The sequence below is a fragment of the Alligator sinensis genome, unplaced genomic scaffold (assembly GCF_000455745.1).
Source record: "Alligator sinensis unplaced genomic scaffold, ASM45574v1 scaffold262_1, whole genome shotgun sequence".
In the NCBI taxonomy this organism is placed as follows: domain Eukaryota; kingdom Metazoa; phylum Chordata; order Crocodylia; family Alligatoridae; genus Alligator; species Alligator sinensis.
In genome coordinates, this window is record NW_005841904.1 from 3231814 (window position 1) to 3246118 (window position 14305).

General features: G+C 43.1%; 1 protein-coding gene across 1 annotated transcript in view; it reads right to left on the reverse strand.

The window, feature by feature from the left end:
• Positions 1-742: 742 nt before the first annotated feature.
• The window catches only part of BMF (Bcl2 modifying factor), a 24565-nt gene continuing 11002 nt past the window's right edge, over positions 743-14305 (reverse strand). Inside the window, exons 4-5 of the mRNA XM_006018511.3 lie at positions 5686-5783; positions 743-1466 (exon numbers count right to left, since the gene is read on the reverse strand). Of these exons, the coding sequence (XP_006018573.2) occupies positions 1460-1466; positions 5686-5783 (105 nt within the window). The 3' untranslated portion in view covers positions 743-1459. The remainder of the gene's footprint in view (positions 1467-5685; positions 5784-14305) is intronic.

The window sequence follows — 14305 nt, forward strand, 5'->3', positions numbered from 1 at the left end:
CAGAATCCCCAAAACAGCCTGGCAAGGTTGGTAATAGTAATGTGTAAACTAAGGTAAGCCCTCCAAAGTTGTGTAATGTCTCTAGCTTCCAAAGTACCTGCAGAGTCCACTCCAAGGACTTCCCTTGGTTCAGAATGGGGCTCTAAAAAGGTACCAGCTATTTTACTATTTGTACAGTCTCACTAGAGAGCATTATAGATGCTGCTGAAGATCAGCAGAGGTAAGGATTAAAGTGACATTGCAGAATTTGTACACTACAGATTGCAGCAAATGCCTGAAGTCTCTATTTTACCTCCTCCTACTTAATCAGAACTTAGAACTTCCAAAGGGAAAGGCAAAAAAATCCCTGAGCCAAATACATCCCTGGCATAACTTCACTTATTGTAACAGAATTACACTGGGCGCATCTACACATGCAATTAATGCAAAGCAATAAACTCTGGAGCTTATTGCTCCCAGGCGTATTGTTTGAATGTGTGCCCAGGACCACAGCACGTTGAACTGGGCTGGAGGAGCCCGGTTGGCAGAGGGCCCCAGGAGCAGCCTGCCAGCTTGGGGCTGCTCCCCTCGCTTGGCTCAATGTGCTGTGAAGGGGCTGGCTGGTGCATGAGGGTGCTCCAGTGCGGGGCCAATAGGCAGGTAGCCCCTGCACTGAAGCATCTTCATGTCCCAGCCAGCTGGGGCAGCATCTACAAGTGCGCTGTTACAGAGTAAAAAACTCTCCAGCAGGACAGTAGTAGATACAAGTACTATCCTGCTGCAGAGTTAATTTACTCCAGCCTAATAGGGGAGGATGTACAGACGCATGATGTTTACTGTGGAGCTAATTAGTCTACTCCACAGTAAACGTCTTCTGTGGACACAGCCACTGAAGCTGAAATGGCATCATGGGGGTCTAAGACTAGTCACATCTCAGACATCATTTATTCAAGCTTTGTTTGAAGCTTGAAGGAGCAAAGGCTATTAGTTCTTCCCAGAAGCCAGTCAGAAGAAAAAAAAGTGTTCACTAGTGTCCTGGTTCTATCACAGAGGATTGGTTTGCTTTCCCCCTACCACCTTCTTGATACAAAGCTTAAGAAAAGGCTCACAAGAATGGTTCACTCAAGAGCCTGCCTCCCAACAAGAGTTCAGACATCAAGAACACTGACAAGTACTTACTGCTAGCAGGCTGCTTGAATTGTCCGAAAATGACAGACAGACTTGATACAAAAGGAAAATAGATTCCAAAGAAATAACGACAAACAAATAGAACAGTAACAGTTAATACACACAGTAAGTTATGCAGAAGTCCATACCTAGCAGAGACCATCAGTACCTTGAGAGAAGTCTGCAGCCCACATATTACCAGTGGCCACTTCATCTCTCAGAAATCTGTTGCATCCTCTACCTGCACATTGTCCTAGTCATGGCAGTTTGCAGCTACTTTTGGATAGTCACTTTATGATTACTGGCTCAGGTTTCAAGAACTGCAGGAAACAAAGTAGGGGATACTTAGTTTTACTAGCACCAGGCTTACTGGATCCAGAGAAGGTTTGGGCAATATAGATACTTGAAAGAGCAGAAGGACACAAATTAACATTTACCTAGAACTCTTCCCCTCAAATCAAGAAAATTAGGGTCTGAAAACATTTTGGTAATCCTGAGAGGGGAAATGGACTTCAACACTACTGGTGCCATCAGTTTAAGCTCAATATACCCCAAGAGTTTCTCATTTAAATAAGAATTAGCTTACGAGAAAGAGAAACCTGCCAACTTCTTAGGAACACTTTAGCCCACATTGAGTGTATAGAAAGTGACTAAACATTGAAATCCCACCAGGTCACCAAGGCAAACCAGCATGTAGCCATCCAAGAGCGTCTCATCCCCTTGTTAACTAAAAATGCTTCTCAAACCAATCTACACATTTCTAAAGGTGGCCAAATGTAATAAAGATGCTGAGATGAGCATGCCTTTTGAAGTACATGCTAAACCATCCCTATTTAGGCACAACAGGCAACAACTATTGCACAAATGAGGTGTCTGCTGCTAACCTGTATAGGAGGAGATCTACACTGCAGGATGAAGGGAGAGGATGAAGGAGGAATCCACTATTTTTAAGACAGAGTGAGATGTTAAGTAGCAAGCAGCTCATGTTCTCTATGAGGTCAATAGCAAACTCTACCCCCCAGCCAGAAAAGAAAACTCTTGATTTGACTTAATTTTTTTAACCTCCAATATATGCAAACATGGGAGGTTCTTTAAAAAGAGCATCAGTGGTTGTCACGTTTCTAGCTTTCAGCAGCACCACAAGTATTGCAGGAAGTCAGACCTTGTCTAGAGGAAGTCCAGCATCTGCATTCAAGTGGTATATTTCACCCTTCACTGAAAACACAGAACCAAAGGATTCTAACTTAAGACACTGAGATGTGCAGCTTGATAAATGTATTGTTAGCAGTGGGCATCATGGCCAGGGAGCTCCATCTCTTCCCGAGCCAAACACTTCTCTGTAGGCAGCCCGAGTACAAAGCTTCTTAAGTCAGGGGTCCACAACCTAAGGCCTGTGGCCTAGATCTGGCCCATAAAGATTGGATCCTGCCCACAAAGATCTGTTCCAGCCTATATTTTTTTAACCATATACTTGTTCCCTGCTGCCCTTCCAGATTACCACTTTATGTGCAGAGAGAGTTGCTCTCTAGCCCCCCTAATGCAGGCTGTGCTTACTGTTGCTGCCAAATTAGCTGCTCCAGGTTGTCCTTCACCATGGTTTTCAGAAGCACATTTTTAGTTGGGGTCATATTAGGGGAGTCAGAGAACAGCCCTCCACATAAAGCAGCCAGGGGATCAGTGGCCTGCAGTAGCGGTTGGGTTGCTGATGACACTAAGATGTGGGGTGAGGTGGACACACTTGAAGGGAGAGAGAGGCTGCAACTAGATTTAGACAGACTACAAAAGTGGGAAGACAAGAATAGGATGGGGTTCAACATAGATAAATGCAGGGTGCTGCACCTTGGGAGAATGAACCAACAGCATACATACAGTTTGGAGGCATTATGGACTCCAAGATGAACATAAGCCGCCAATGCCAGACTGCAGCCAGCAAGGCCAGTCATACCTTGTCATGCATCCAAAGGTGCATCTCAAGCCAGTCCAGAGAGGTGATACTCCCCCGCTATGCGACTGTGGTCAGACCACATTTGGAGTACTGCGTCCAGTACTGGGCGCCGCACTTCAAAAGGGAGGTGGCCAGCCTGGAGAGGGTTCAGAGGAGGGCCACCCACTTGGCGAGAGGGCAGCAGGACAGGCCCTATGAGGAGAGACTGAGGGACATGAACCTGTTCAGCCTCAGCAAGAGAAGGCCGAGGGGGGACCTGGTGGCTGCCTACAAGCTCATCAGGGGGGGATCAACAGCAAATAGGTAGAGCCCTTTTCTCCCCAGCACCACCTGGGGTGACAAGGAACAATGGTAATAAGCTGATGGAGAACAGGTTTAGGTTAGAGATCAGAAGGCAAAATTTTACAGTTAGGGTGGCCAAAATCTGGAACCAACTTCCCAGGGAAGTGGTCCTCGCCCCTACCGTAGGCAAATTCAAGAGGATGTTGGATGATCACCTGTCTGGGGTCTTGTGAACCCAGCATTCACTCCTGCCTGTGGCAGGGGGTCAGGCTAGATGATCTGTTCAGGTTCCTCCTGACCCTGGCTACTATGAAACTACAAAGCACTGTTCTGCCATTAGAAAAGGTTGCCAACCCCTGCTTTAAGCAGTAAAAGTTTCCCCGATTGAAAACAGAATTATAGATATGCTAGCAAGGGAGACACTAGTGACTAACTCTGTAGCACACATACTCAAACAAAAAAAAGCAAAGTTGATCTGAGAATTGTAGCTCTTAACTCCAGATAAACATATTACTCTTCCTCTAGCTAGGAGGGAAAATAATAATTTCACATGAGGAAACCTGCTTGTACTGAAAGACGATCACTGCAGAGATGCATAAGCCAAAAAACTCCAGGGAGCTGGTTTGGAGGCTAGACAAATCCTGCCGTGGAAGAACAGAATGCCAGTCAAGTGCTGGGGCTGAGTCCAAACATAACTGTAGTACATACTGTTACCAGGCACTTTAAGGCAATGATGAGAGAGCAAGGGAACTGGATCATTACAAATGTGAGAGACAGAAAGGGGTTCTCAAAGAAGAGCAGGCAAAAAGAGAGGGGGAAAAGGAAGAAAAGAAATTTGTGCAAAACCTCCTGCTTTTCTAATACAGTGATGCTTTGGTGTTCACTGTTCTTTACAGCAGATTAGGAACTCAAGAACCTTACAATAATCTGTGCTGATGTTCATAGGATGACTAAAAGTCACTCTCCAGACAGATTCTCCTCAAGCTAACTTTCTAATTTGTGATTTATATTTTCTAAGGCAAGTAGAGAAACAGTCTGCACAAAGCAGAGACCCTATTGCATTTCCCTTACTGAATCTGTCATTGTATTTGTTCTTTTAGTTCTACTGATAATATTTAAGACTACACATACACAAAAAGTTCATTTGGTTGATAATTCTCCCTATCCTGTTCCAAAAGTGACAGTTACATGCATTTAAAAACTCCTGAAGAATCACAAATCACAGGCTGCTTGGAGCTTGCATTCCAAGTAATATCTTTGCCGCCACTCACTGCATACTAACACCAACTTCCAGGATTACTCAGTGGAACAATGGACTAACTGCTTGTACAAACCTGCCGTCTATGGGAATCAAACTAATTGCCAGCTAATTTCCCAGTCAAATATGAAGTAAACATGTCAGATGCCTGGGATTTTGAATTTTTTGACCAAGCACATGATAACAAAGGGGGGAAAAAACAAAAACAAAAACCAGAGGACTAATGGAAGTGTAGAGATCAGCAGTTCTAGAAGAATGAGTCTTAGATTATATTCAGTTTTTATCAGATCCATCCTGGCTAATGGGCACAGTATATTGTGTACCCGACCTTTGCTCAAAGATATAGAAAAGCCATCAATACTTCCTGGAAGATTTTAAGAATGTTCTTCTTATAGAAACAATTCCATTTGTTGGTGATAATGACAAGGAACAACTTCACGTGATGGATTTGCAGAGGCCAATGAAACCATTAAAAGAAACAAGATTTTCATTCAATTCTCGCTAGTAATAAAAATGCAAGGAAATGAAGCGTGTTCCATCTGCTGTGAAATATAAAGCCACTTCCTTGTCATTGTTTCTAAAAAAGAACTTTTTTCAAGGCTATCCCAGGGAGGAGACTACATTTTTAATTGGAAAGGTATTCAAAATATAGTTAAAGTCAGTGGTCCCAGACCCCATCTTTAGCCAGTGGTCAAACTGACAAAATGCTGCACTCCATCAACTAACAAAAGAGAGCAGAGGAATCTGTTAGTTTAGTATCTGCCTTGCTTGCATAGAGGTTTCTGATTCAAGGATTGAGCAGCAAGCTTTACCAAACACATCCACATTCTAAGACTTTCCTTCAACAGTGTTAGACAAGAGCTCCCAGCCATGGGAGGCAGGAAGCAACAAAGAAGAGTCCTTAAAAAACAAAAACAAAAAACAACTTTGTCAGATGATCGTAAGAGTTTCAAAGTCCTCACATCCGTCTGACGGCATGCGTCTCTCTCCTCCAAACCAGTGTTTGTTCAGTGCTCCCTGCAGACTGGACCTGGAACAGGTGGATGAGTCTCACCTCTGACCTGCTGGATTCCTGTTTGCCTCCACATTTAGGGCCAAATTATGTAGGAAGAGAAGTATCTGCCACCACACTTGATTTCTGTTCTGCTGATGCTGTAAAGACAATGGTTGAAATGAGGTTATTTATATTTTTTAAATTGCAACACACTACTTCTCTTTTCCAACAACTCTGTTACATTTTTCAAGAGCAGACACTTTAATCCCATCAGCACAACAAGGGGTGGGGAGAATAAGTTCTCCTGAAATAATTGTAGCTCTAACATTACAAAAAGAAAAGAGCAGATCCTTTATGCATTGTACACAAGAGGATTAAACTTTTTTTTTTTTGCTTTCAGGACTTTGCAGAGTTTAGCCAAATGCTGTTTTTAATCAGATTGGCTTCTGAGCCTCTCAAAAGCCCCAGCTGCATGAACAAACAACTTTCTTAAAAAAAAAGAAAAGAAAGCTCCCCCCCCTTCACCCCAAAAGTAGGGAAAAATATAACTGGTGATCCATCTGTAAGTGATTTGACACCATGAAGGTCAAAGGGTTAATCTTCAATTTAAACCACACTGCTGAGACAGCAAAACTCTGATTCCATCTAGTACAAGAAAACACACTCGCGCGCACACACACTCCCCCCATTCCCTCCCCCACTACATTTTCCTTCCCAGCATCTCCAAGATAATACTGCCCTTTTTATAGCTACTTTTGACAGTAAGCCATAAATAATCAGCCTTGGAGCCCTTTCCTACTGACTGGAGCCAATTAAACTTTAAGCAAGAACATACTTGAAAACAAAAAACCCAAAACCAAGAGGTTATTTCAGGTCCCATTGTCAGGCAAGAAATTTGGGAGTTGAATTTCAGGGGGACACCAGACCACATAATACTGCTTTTGGGAAGGAGCACTGTTGCCTCTTTTGTTATATGTAATCACCTCTGTGAAAGTGGTTCCCATTATACCCCCACCTTCATGTATTTTAATAGCATCCCATACAAACAGGTGGGTTTCTCTTTACACTGCACAGACTGGGATACTGTTTCACATCACAAACCAACCCTTAATTATAAGACCAGCATTCGCTTATTCATCCAGAATTCTCTATTTGTTAAGTGGAGCTGCTGACCTCAAAAAAGAGTCCTCGGCAAACAGCAGAGTGGAAGACTGGCTTACAGTGACTTTGCCTCAGCACATAGAACAGCATGATAGGGCACTGAAGCACGTTATATGAACAAGATGTTTCAAGTTAGATTAGTCCAGCAGGGAAGAACCACATGATTGCAAGGCATTCTTTACATAATCATGAACTGAAGAGAGCCTTAATTGTACTTCATATACTGGAGTTGTTTCAAGAGAAATCTTTAACACATTACCATAAACTCATTAAATTGTGCTTATAGCTTCAGGATAGCTACAGTTGTATAAAAAGGCGCAATCTGAATCACAAATGCACTCAGAACAGGCTTTGAAAGGGTATTTCCTATATTCACACCATAGCAACAGTCCATTTGTATTTTATTCTTATCTCCAGATTTAGAAGGGTTTACACAGCCCTAATTACAACGTTTCAATGTCAATGTGTTCAATGCAAAATCCACAAGCAGTGATTGTGGAGTCTGCCATTACTGGGATCAATCCCCACAAACAGCCTCTCTATTGGCAGTGTTACACTTACAGGCAAAACCAACCCTCTCCACTAGCTCTTCACAATACTATTGTCAGGGTTGTGTTAAGTGTCACTGGACCTCCAAATTGCTCTTAAAAAGACAGATTTCTCTCTCTCTCTCTCTCTCTCTCTCTCTCTCTCTCTTTTTAAAAAAAAACCCTTCCTCTTTGTTAGACTTTGGAAATTTTACTCATTCTTTTCTTTCCCTTCCCTTCCTCTGCTCTAACATGCATGTTCACCCACAGTGCCCTAAGAATATCTAGAAAAATGCCCAAATACTTGTTAAATAAAGGAAGTTTCTGGTAACAAAATGGGGAGAATTTGAAGGTACAGAAGCTCCAAACTACATCATTAGTGTTCAGCCTAAAAGAGCAAGAATGGGCACAAACACTCTACGACAGTCCCAAGATAACACAAGCACGTGTGAAACCAGATTATTTCATCCTCTTGGTAACCTAACACACTCTTCTTTAAGCAATCTGGTAGGGAAAATTTAAAAGTTGGTTTAAATAACCGGTACCCAAACCTGAAATACAATATGTAGCAGTGAACTGGTGGCCCTTCTTTCCTCATCTGCTCAAGCTGCATTTTAAAAAGTGCTTATTTCAGTGCATGTGTGTGGGAGGAAATGCATTTGTCTGAAGTGCATGCAATTCAGTCCTCTACAGAGGCAAAACCAGAATGCCTATACTACTGCCTTATTTCAGGTAAGAGGATTCTGATTTTCTTGTGCAACAAGGAAGAGATTTCTAAAAGTCAGTTTGTCTTATGAGGCTTACAAGGTGAACTTAAAAAACAAAGCAGGAGGAGAGAAGAGAGTGCTTGTCACTTTGCCAGGTCTGTAGCTATTTCCTCCTCTGCAAAAAGTAGTAGCTTTTAAAAAAAAAAATATGCTCCAGGAATTCAGGCTGTTTCTACCCTGGAAGACTCACTGGTTGGCTGAAGAACTAGCAGGATCTGATATCACAAGTATCAAGGAAGAAAACTCTGATTGAGATAGAAAGCAAGTTTTATCTAGCTTCTTATGTGTTTATTTCCTTGGTCTATTTCAGTGGTTCTTAACCTTTTTAGATTCAAGGTACTCCTTGTTAGACTCTATGCATGCCTTGGAAAATGGCAGCTCCTAGTTTTCACTTATTTTCTGACTACAAAAAAAAACAATAGAGCAATTTTTCTGTTGCACAGAACTCAGAAAGACTTTAATAGGTCAGAATTTTTGTAACACTATTAATTTCTATGCAAAATTTCTGGGTTTAGCTTGTGAATCATGTTTGTACAACTAATAGTGTTAAACCTGAGTAGCACCCTGGTTGAGAATTACTGTCTATTTCATTCTGACACCTATGGTAAAAAGCCCTCTTTGTCAATTGGAAGCCCTGACATTTTCAGTGAAGAAGGGTCAGAAATATGTATCCAAGATCCTGTAAGATTTCCAGGAAACCTCAGAAAAATTGGACTAGGTAGCATGTGGGGGAAAACACCATATTTCCCTTCCCTCCTCTCCTCTCTAACAAATCGTTCTTATGCTTTTTATATATAAAGCAGTAAAAAAGGCTAAGTACTTAGTTTTAGTTTTCACAATCCCCTTCTTTTTTAATTGGACAGTATCTTTAAAATCTCTACAAGCCACCTGATTTTTCAATCTCTAATAAAATAATACCACCATCACCCACTCCCTTCTAATAATTGCTCTCAAAATGCTGTACAAGAGCGGTCAGTACCACAGCTTGAGAAAAAAAGGCAGAGAGAGGTAACATTTTTTAAGTAAATTGAGGGTGGCCACTCAGTAGGCCAACGGCAGAGCTGGGAAGGTTGCTAGAATATCATTCCACTGTCCCACTCACTGGGTTATACTGCCTCTATTTTCCTCTGCTCAGGTTTAGTCAGATTCAAAAGCACCACTTCTTCACTCTAACAGGATGCTTTGTTTTCAGCCATACGAATTCAATGAGAGACAAGGGACATGGGGAAAAAATAGCAGGCACTTTTTACCACTATAGACAGAAAAGCCACTTCAGAGGAAGAATTGACCCACACCTAAACAGGGCCTTTTTGGAATTTTCAGTAAGTATGAGTAACTTTTCTGTGGACATGCTTTTGCCAGGACGGAGCACAAAAAACTCAAATATCTCAAGGAAAGATTTTTTCCATGGTATTGCTTGCCTGCCAGGAAGGACCAGAAATCTCAGGAGAGCCAGTTCATGAGTTATGCAGTGTGACTGCTGACAAGCGGGTTCAGTCAAGTTACACAACCTTCTGCAATTCACCTAGCACTATGTCTGGTGCAGACCGATATTCTTCCTAAGGTTAACTATCCTGCAATATGTCTGATAAGAGCATTCATTAACTTTACTGTCAGAGAAAAACATTATGAAAATAGTTTGCTACTGATTCTAGAAGTGAAGGAGCCTGCCTAAGCCCAAGCCCAAGCTGTGAGTAAAGCAGACTACAGTTGTAAAATGCCATAAGCCAACAGGTGACGCAAAAAGCTTAAAGCACATAAAATGGTTTCCTATTCCAGCTGCAGTCTTTTAAAGGAGGATATCCTTCAGAGATTGTCTGTCCAAGATGGTTTCACATATGTTTCAGTGAGTCACAAGAACAGTCATTTTACAGGAAAATATCCAGTACAACAGGAAACACACCCTGTTTCTTGAACTGTCCTGGTATCCACCATGATATGGGTATATAAACATGTTAACAAGCAACATATGAGTGGTAATACATGGAAGTGGACCAGGGACAAAAATTAGGCATGTGTTTTCAATAATTCAGTATTCCTTCACAGCGTTGGACAGTGTGCACAATAAAAGGTATGAATATCTCTGTCAATAGCCAGCCTCATAGTTCTCCCACTTGTCAAAGCACTTTTATTCACACTCCACCCTTGGACACAGCACCATCATGAGATGTCAGTGGATGTGAGACATAGTACCTAAGAGGTTTTTCCTTTTCATTCAGCTCCTTATATCAAAAGTAACAGTTGACTGGTTGTTAAGGAAGTTTGTTTTCCTTCTGCTGAAGAAGTGCAGTGGATTTCTTCCTTACAAAATAAATTGCATGATTATCAATACACACTTTGACATAAAGTTTGTGTAAGTGTATATACAAATCACACATGCATCCTGTACTGCTGGTGGTTCCTTATTACAAAATAACAGACCTATATTCATATTATGGCTGTCAGCAGCTCTTGGCTTTACTACATCTCTTCCTACATAGTAGTTTGAAGGATCAAATACTGGTCTCAACCATAGTAAGCAGAACCATGATTTGTCCAAAAGTGACAACAGTATAGCATAAGAGGAATTCTTGTGGATATGTATGTAAGTCTTAGTCTTCCTTTGATGACTAATACAAGTGTTGCCAATATTACCTTTTCTTTTTTCTCCCCCAAAACAAGTAATACTTGCAACCTAGAAGTCACTGACTCATTGTTGCAAGCTATTGTGGCATTGTGGTTGCCAGGTGGCTGGAGACACATTGTGCTACCACATAGCAGACCTTAGTTTAGTAAGCCTGTAAGTCATCCCGCCCTCCCCCCCCCCACAAAACACTGGAGGGCACACAAGGTGATGCCCAAGAAAGAGGTGAGGGCAAGGGAGGAAACAAGGGAAGTCAAATTACCACATCTCCAAGTGGGCCTCCTAATGACTAGGGAGAAAAAAATACACCTAAGAAGTTCAGTTCTCTTGCTGTCACACTTAAAATGGGGTTCAGCAAGGAAGGCCAATAAGACCCTTTGTATGACAGGACACCAAAACTCCATCATGTGAAAGTTACATTTGCAAAAACGGGAGAAACCTGCCGCAAGCACTATGTGGCTCTTTCTGCAATGCCTGAATTAGAAGCCAGATAGTCAACATGGGGAGCAAGGGGTTCAGAAAGGCCGGGATGGCAGAAAGTCACAGAAGGGAATAACCAGGATCCTCACCACAAAAAGTCTGTTTGAAGTGACAAGCAGCTACATTTAAAACAGGCTCTCCAGCTCCCAGGACAGTTTGGCAGGTGAGCCATTTCTTGGAAGTCTTTATAATTCAAAACAACCATCACACCACTTGCTCGTTCCTTCCCCCTTTGGCCTGAGCCTACAGGAAGTGGACGCAGACAGACACCATGACAACAGCCAATTGACTGTCAACCTGGAAAGGGCAACTCACGGCCAGTACTTTCCCAGGCCCCCAGCATGTGGCACTTCCCATCTTGTGCAATCGGGAGGGGTACAGTTATTTTGCATTTAGGGTGAAAAAGTAGGAAGGGTCCTTCGTTCTCCTATCAGATAGGCTCATGGGATTTCTCTACCTGCTACTTTTATGCTCAGAGCCCTTGGTAAGGTAGTTAGAGCCCTCATCTTTCCACCCACCTGAATTTGTACAGGATCCCTTTCCAAGTCACAGAGTATCAGTTACAGGGGTCTAAACCCTCCCTATATTCCCACTCTGAAAAAAAACCAGCGGCTGATTAAAGGCTTCCCCTGATTTCATCCTTCCAAAACTGAGCCTTAAGAGACAGAGGAAATTTGTCTCTGCTCATGAGAGTGACCCAAGCTAACCTCTCGAGCGCCGCCTGCTCATTCTGTTTGCTCTCCACATCGTCAGAGCACCTCCACCCCCGCCTCTGATTTCGCTCAGGAAGCGGAGGCAGATTTATCAGCTTACTCAGCACTAAACTTGCTAAAAATATGGAATAAAACCTTTTACAGGTTCACTGTGAAACAAACAAAGCGTCTCATACTGCCGCGGTGTTTGTTGTCAGAAGTTTTCTTTAACCCGTGCTCTAGAACTGTGAGCAATGTCAACCGAAAAAAAAAGACCTTGGCTCTAGTAGCCAGGAAGGTCCTCCTGATCTTGATGCTAAATCAATCCCTTCTCCATGAAGGGTGAAGTTTCAGAGGAGTTTCTGTATCTCATGGGAGGGCAGGAATGACCTGTCTCCCTGTTCTTGGAGATTTATATTCATCTTGGCTTTTGCTTTAAGTGACACTTGCAGATCTCCTGCAGGAAAAATACCCAAGGAGAGATTGAACTGGAGTGGTTTTCGAGCAGAGCTACATACACCCCCACCCTATTGGGAACACACAAAGGCAAGCAGTCAGGTGCAGTGCTGGAGCCTGTGGGTAATTCAGCCTCTTGTCAGCAGTTCTGGTGACTCACAAGCTAAATATAGACAGCGATATAAACAGAGCCAGCCACAGAGCAAATACTGCTGAGCTGATCCATCTCTCACGCACAGTCTCTCTGAAACTTTTCCTTCTCACTAACTGTTGGAAGTCATAAGACATCCAGTGAGGCTCAGCTCTGCTCCAGAGACCTCTCATTGTGCTGCCAAAGGTGCAGCTCCCTGTCGACACCTGAGGCTGTGTTACATCATGCTGCCTAATCAGGGTTAATGAAAGCCCCGCAGGTTTAAAAGAATAGCGTAAAGCAGAGAGGAAAATATAATGTTGTTTTTAAATAAACCAAACTCGCTGCTGGCAAGGATAGCTACTGAAAAGACAATGACAGGTTAGAACAGTCTTGTTCAGCGTCTACTATCAGAGTGTGGAGCAATTCCCAATTCAACCGTTTCACTGTCTGCCTTTCATGAAGTCTGGGCAATACATACATACATTTCTCAACAAAGAATCAACCCAAACCTATCCTTACTCTTACAAATAGATGGCATTATGTTAGCAGAGCTGGGAACTGGAGCCAGGACTTATGTCCTATCAACTGCTCTGCTCCTCTTTTACTGGGAAACCTTGAGCAAGTTTCAACTTCCCCATCTATAAAAATAGGATAGTACTGCCATTTGATTATAGAATAAACTGCAGTATCTTAGACACCACAGTGTGGCAATGCAAAACGTTGACTTGCTTGGGGGGAGGGAGGGGGTTCAAGTCTTCAAGATGAAGTTGCTGCTAGAAGTTTCTGAAGGATGTTCAGATTCTACAGTGGCTCAAAATAGGTTGTAAGTTCCTTGTGTCAGAACAAGGCTGCAGCAATGCAAGGAATGCTTCAAAGCAGGGGTTAGCAACCTTTTGTAAAATGTGGGCCGCACCTTACAACCCAGCCGCCTTCGCAAGCCACCATTCCCCTCTGGCCACTTCAGTGACAGTGAGCAGAGGCTGCAGCAAGAAACAGCAGCCCTCCATATGGGCTGTGGGAGGTGGCTGTAGCAGCTGGAGGCAATGGGTGCATCATTAACAAAATGCAGCCTGATCAAATGGCTGGGGAATCAGTGTGCCCTTAGTAAAATATGGCTGGTTTAGAGCTTTGCATGCCAAATCTGACCCACAAGTTGCTGGCCCCTACTATGAAGCAATGCATGTCCTGACACTGACACTGTTGTCACACTTCATCCTTTACTGAGGGAGACCAAATTGTTAGGTTGCATCTCAGTGTTGTTCCAAGTTTCCCCAGCAGATTCCGCAGGCCTTTTGCATTCCAGGCTAATCCTTGAGAACCTGCATTTTGCCTTGTGGCCAGGCTGTTCCTTACTTTCCACTTTGTTTCACCAGCAAGCAGAGCCATACAGGACACTTTCCTTCCCTGAGATGGACATTTCCCCACCCCTGCCTTCTCCCACCCAACAAAGTCAGAATGAAAAAATAAAATAATGAAAATGTCTGTAAACTGAATCATAGAATCATAGAAGTAGGGTCGGAAGGGACCTTGGAGATCTTCAAGTCCGACCCCCTGCCTGGGCAGGAGGAAAACTGGTCTCATACGACCCCAGCCAGGTAGGCATCGAGCTGCTTCTTAAAGACCCCCAGGGTAGGAGCCAGCACCACTTCCCTTGGAAGTTGGTTCCAGATCCTAGCTGCCCTGACTGGGAAGTAGTTCCTACGGATGTCTAATCTAAACCTACTCTCCAACAACTTGTGGCCGTTATTCCTTGTTATCCCAGGGGGCGCTAGGGGAAACAAGGTCTCCCCCAAACCCTTCTGGTCCCCCCTAGTGAGTTTATAGACGGTCACCAGGTCCCC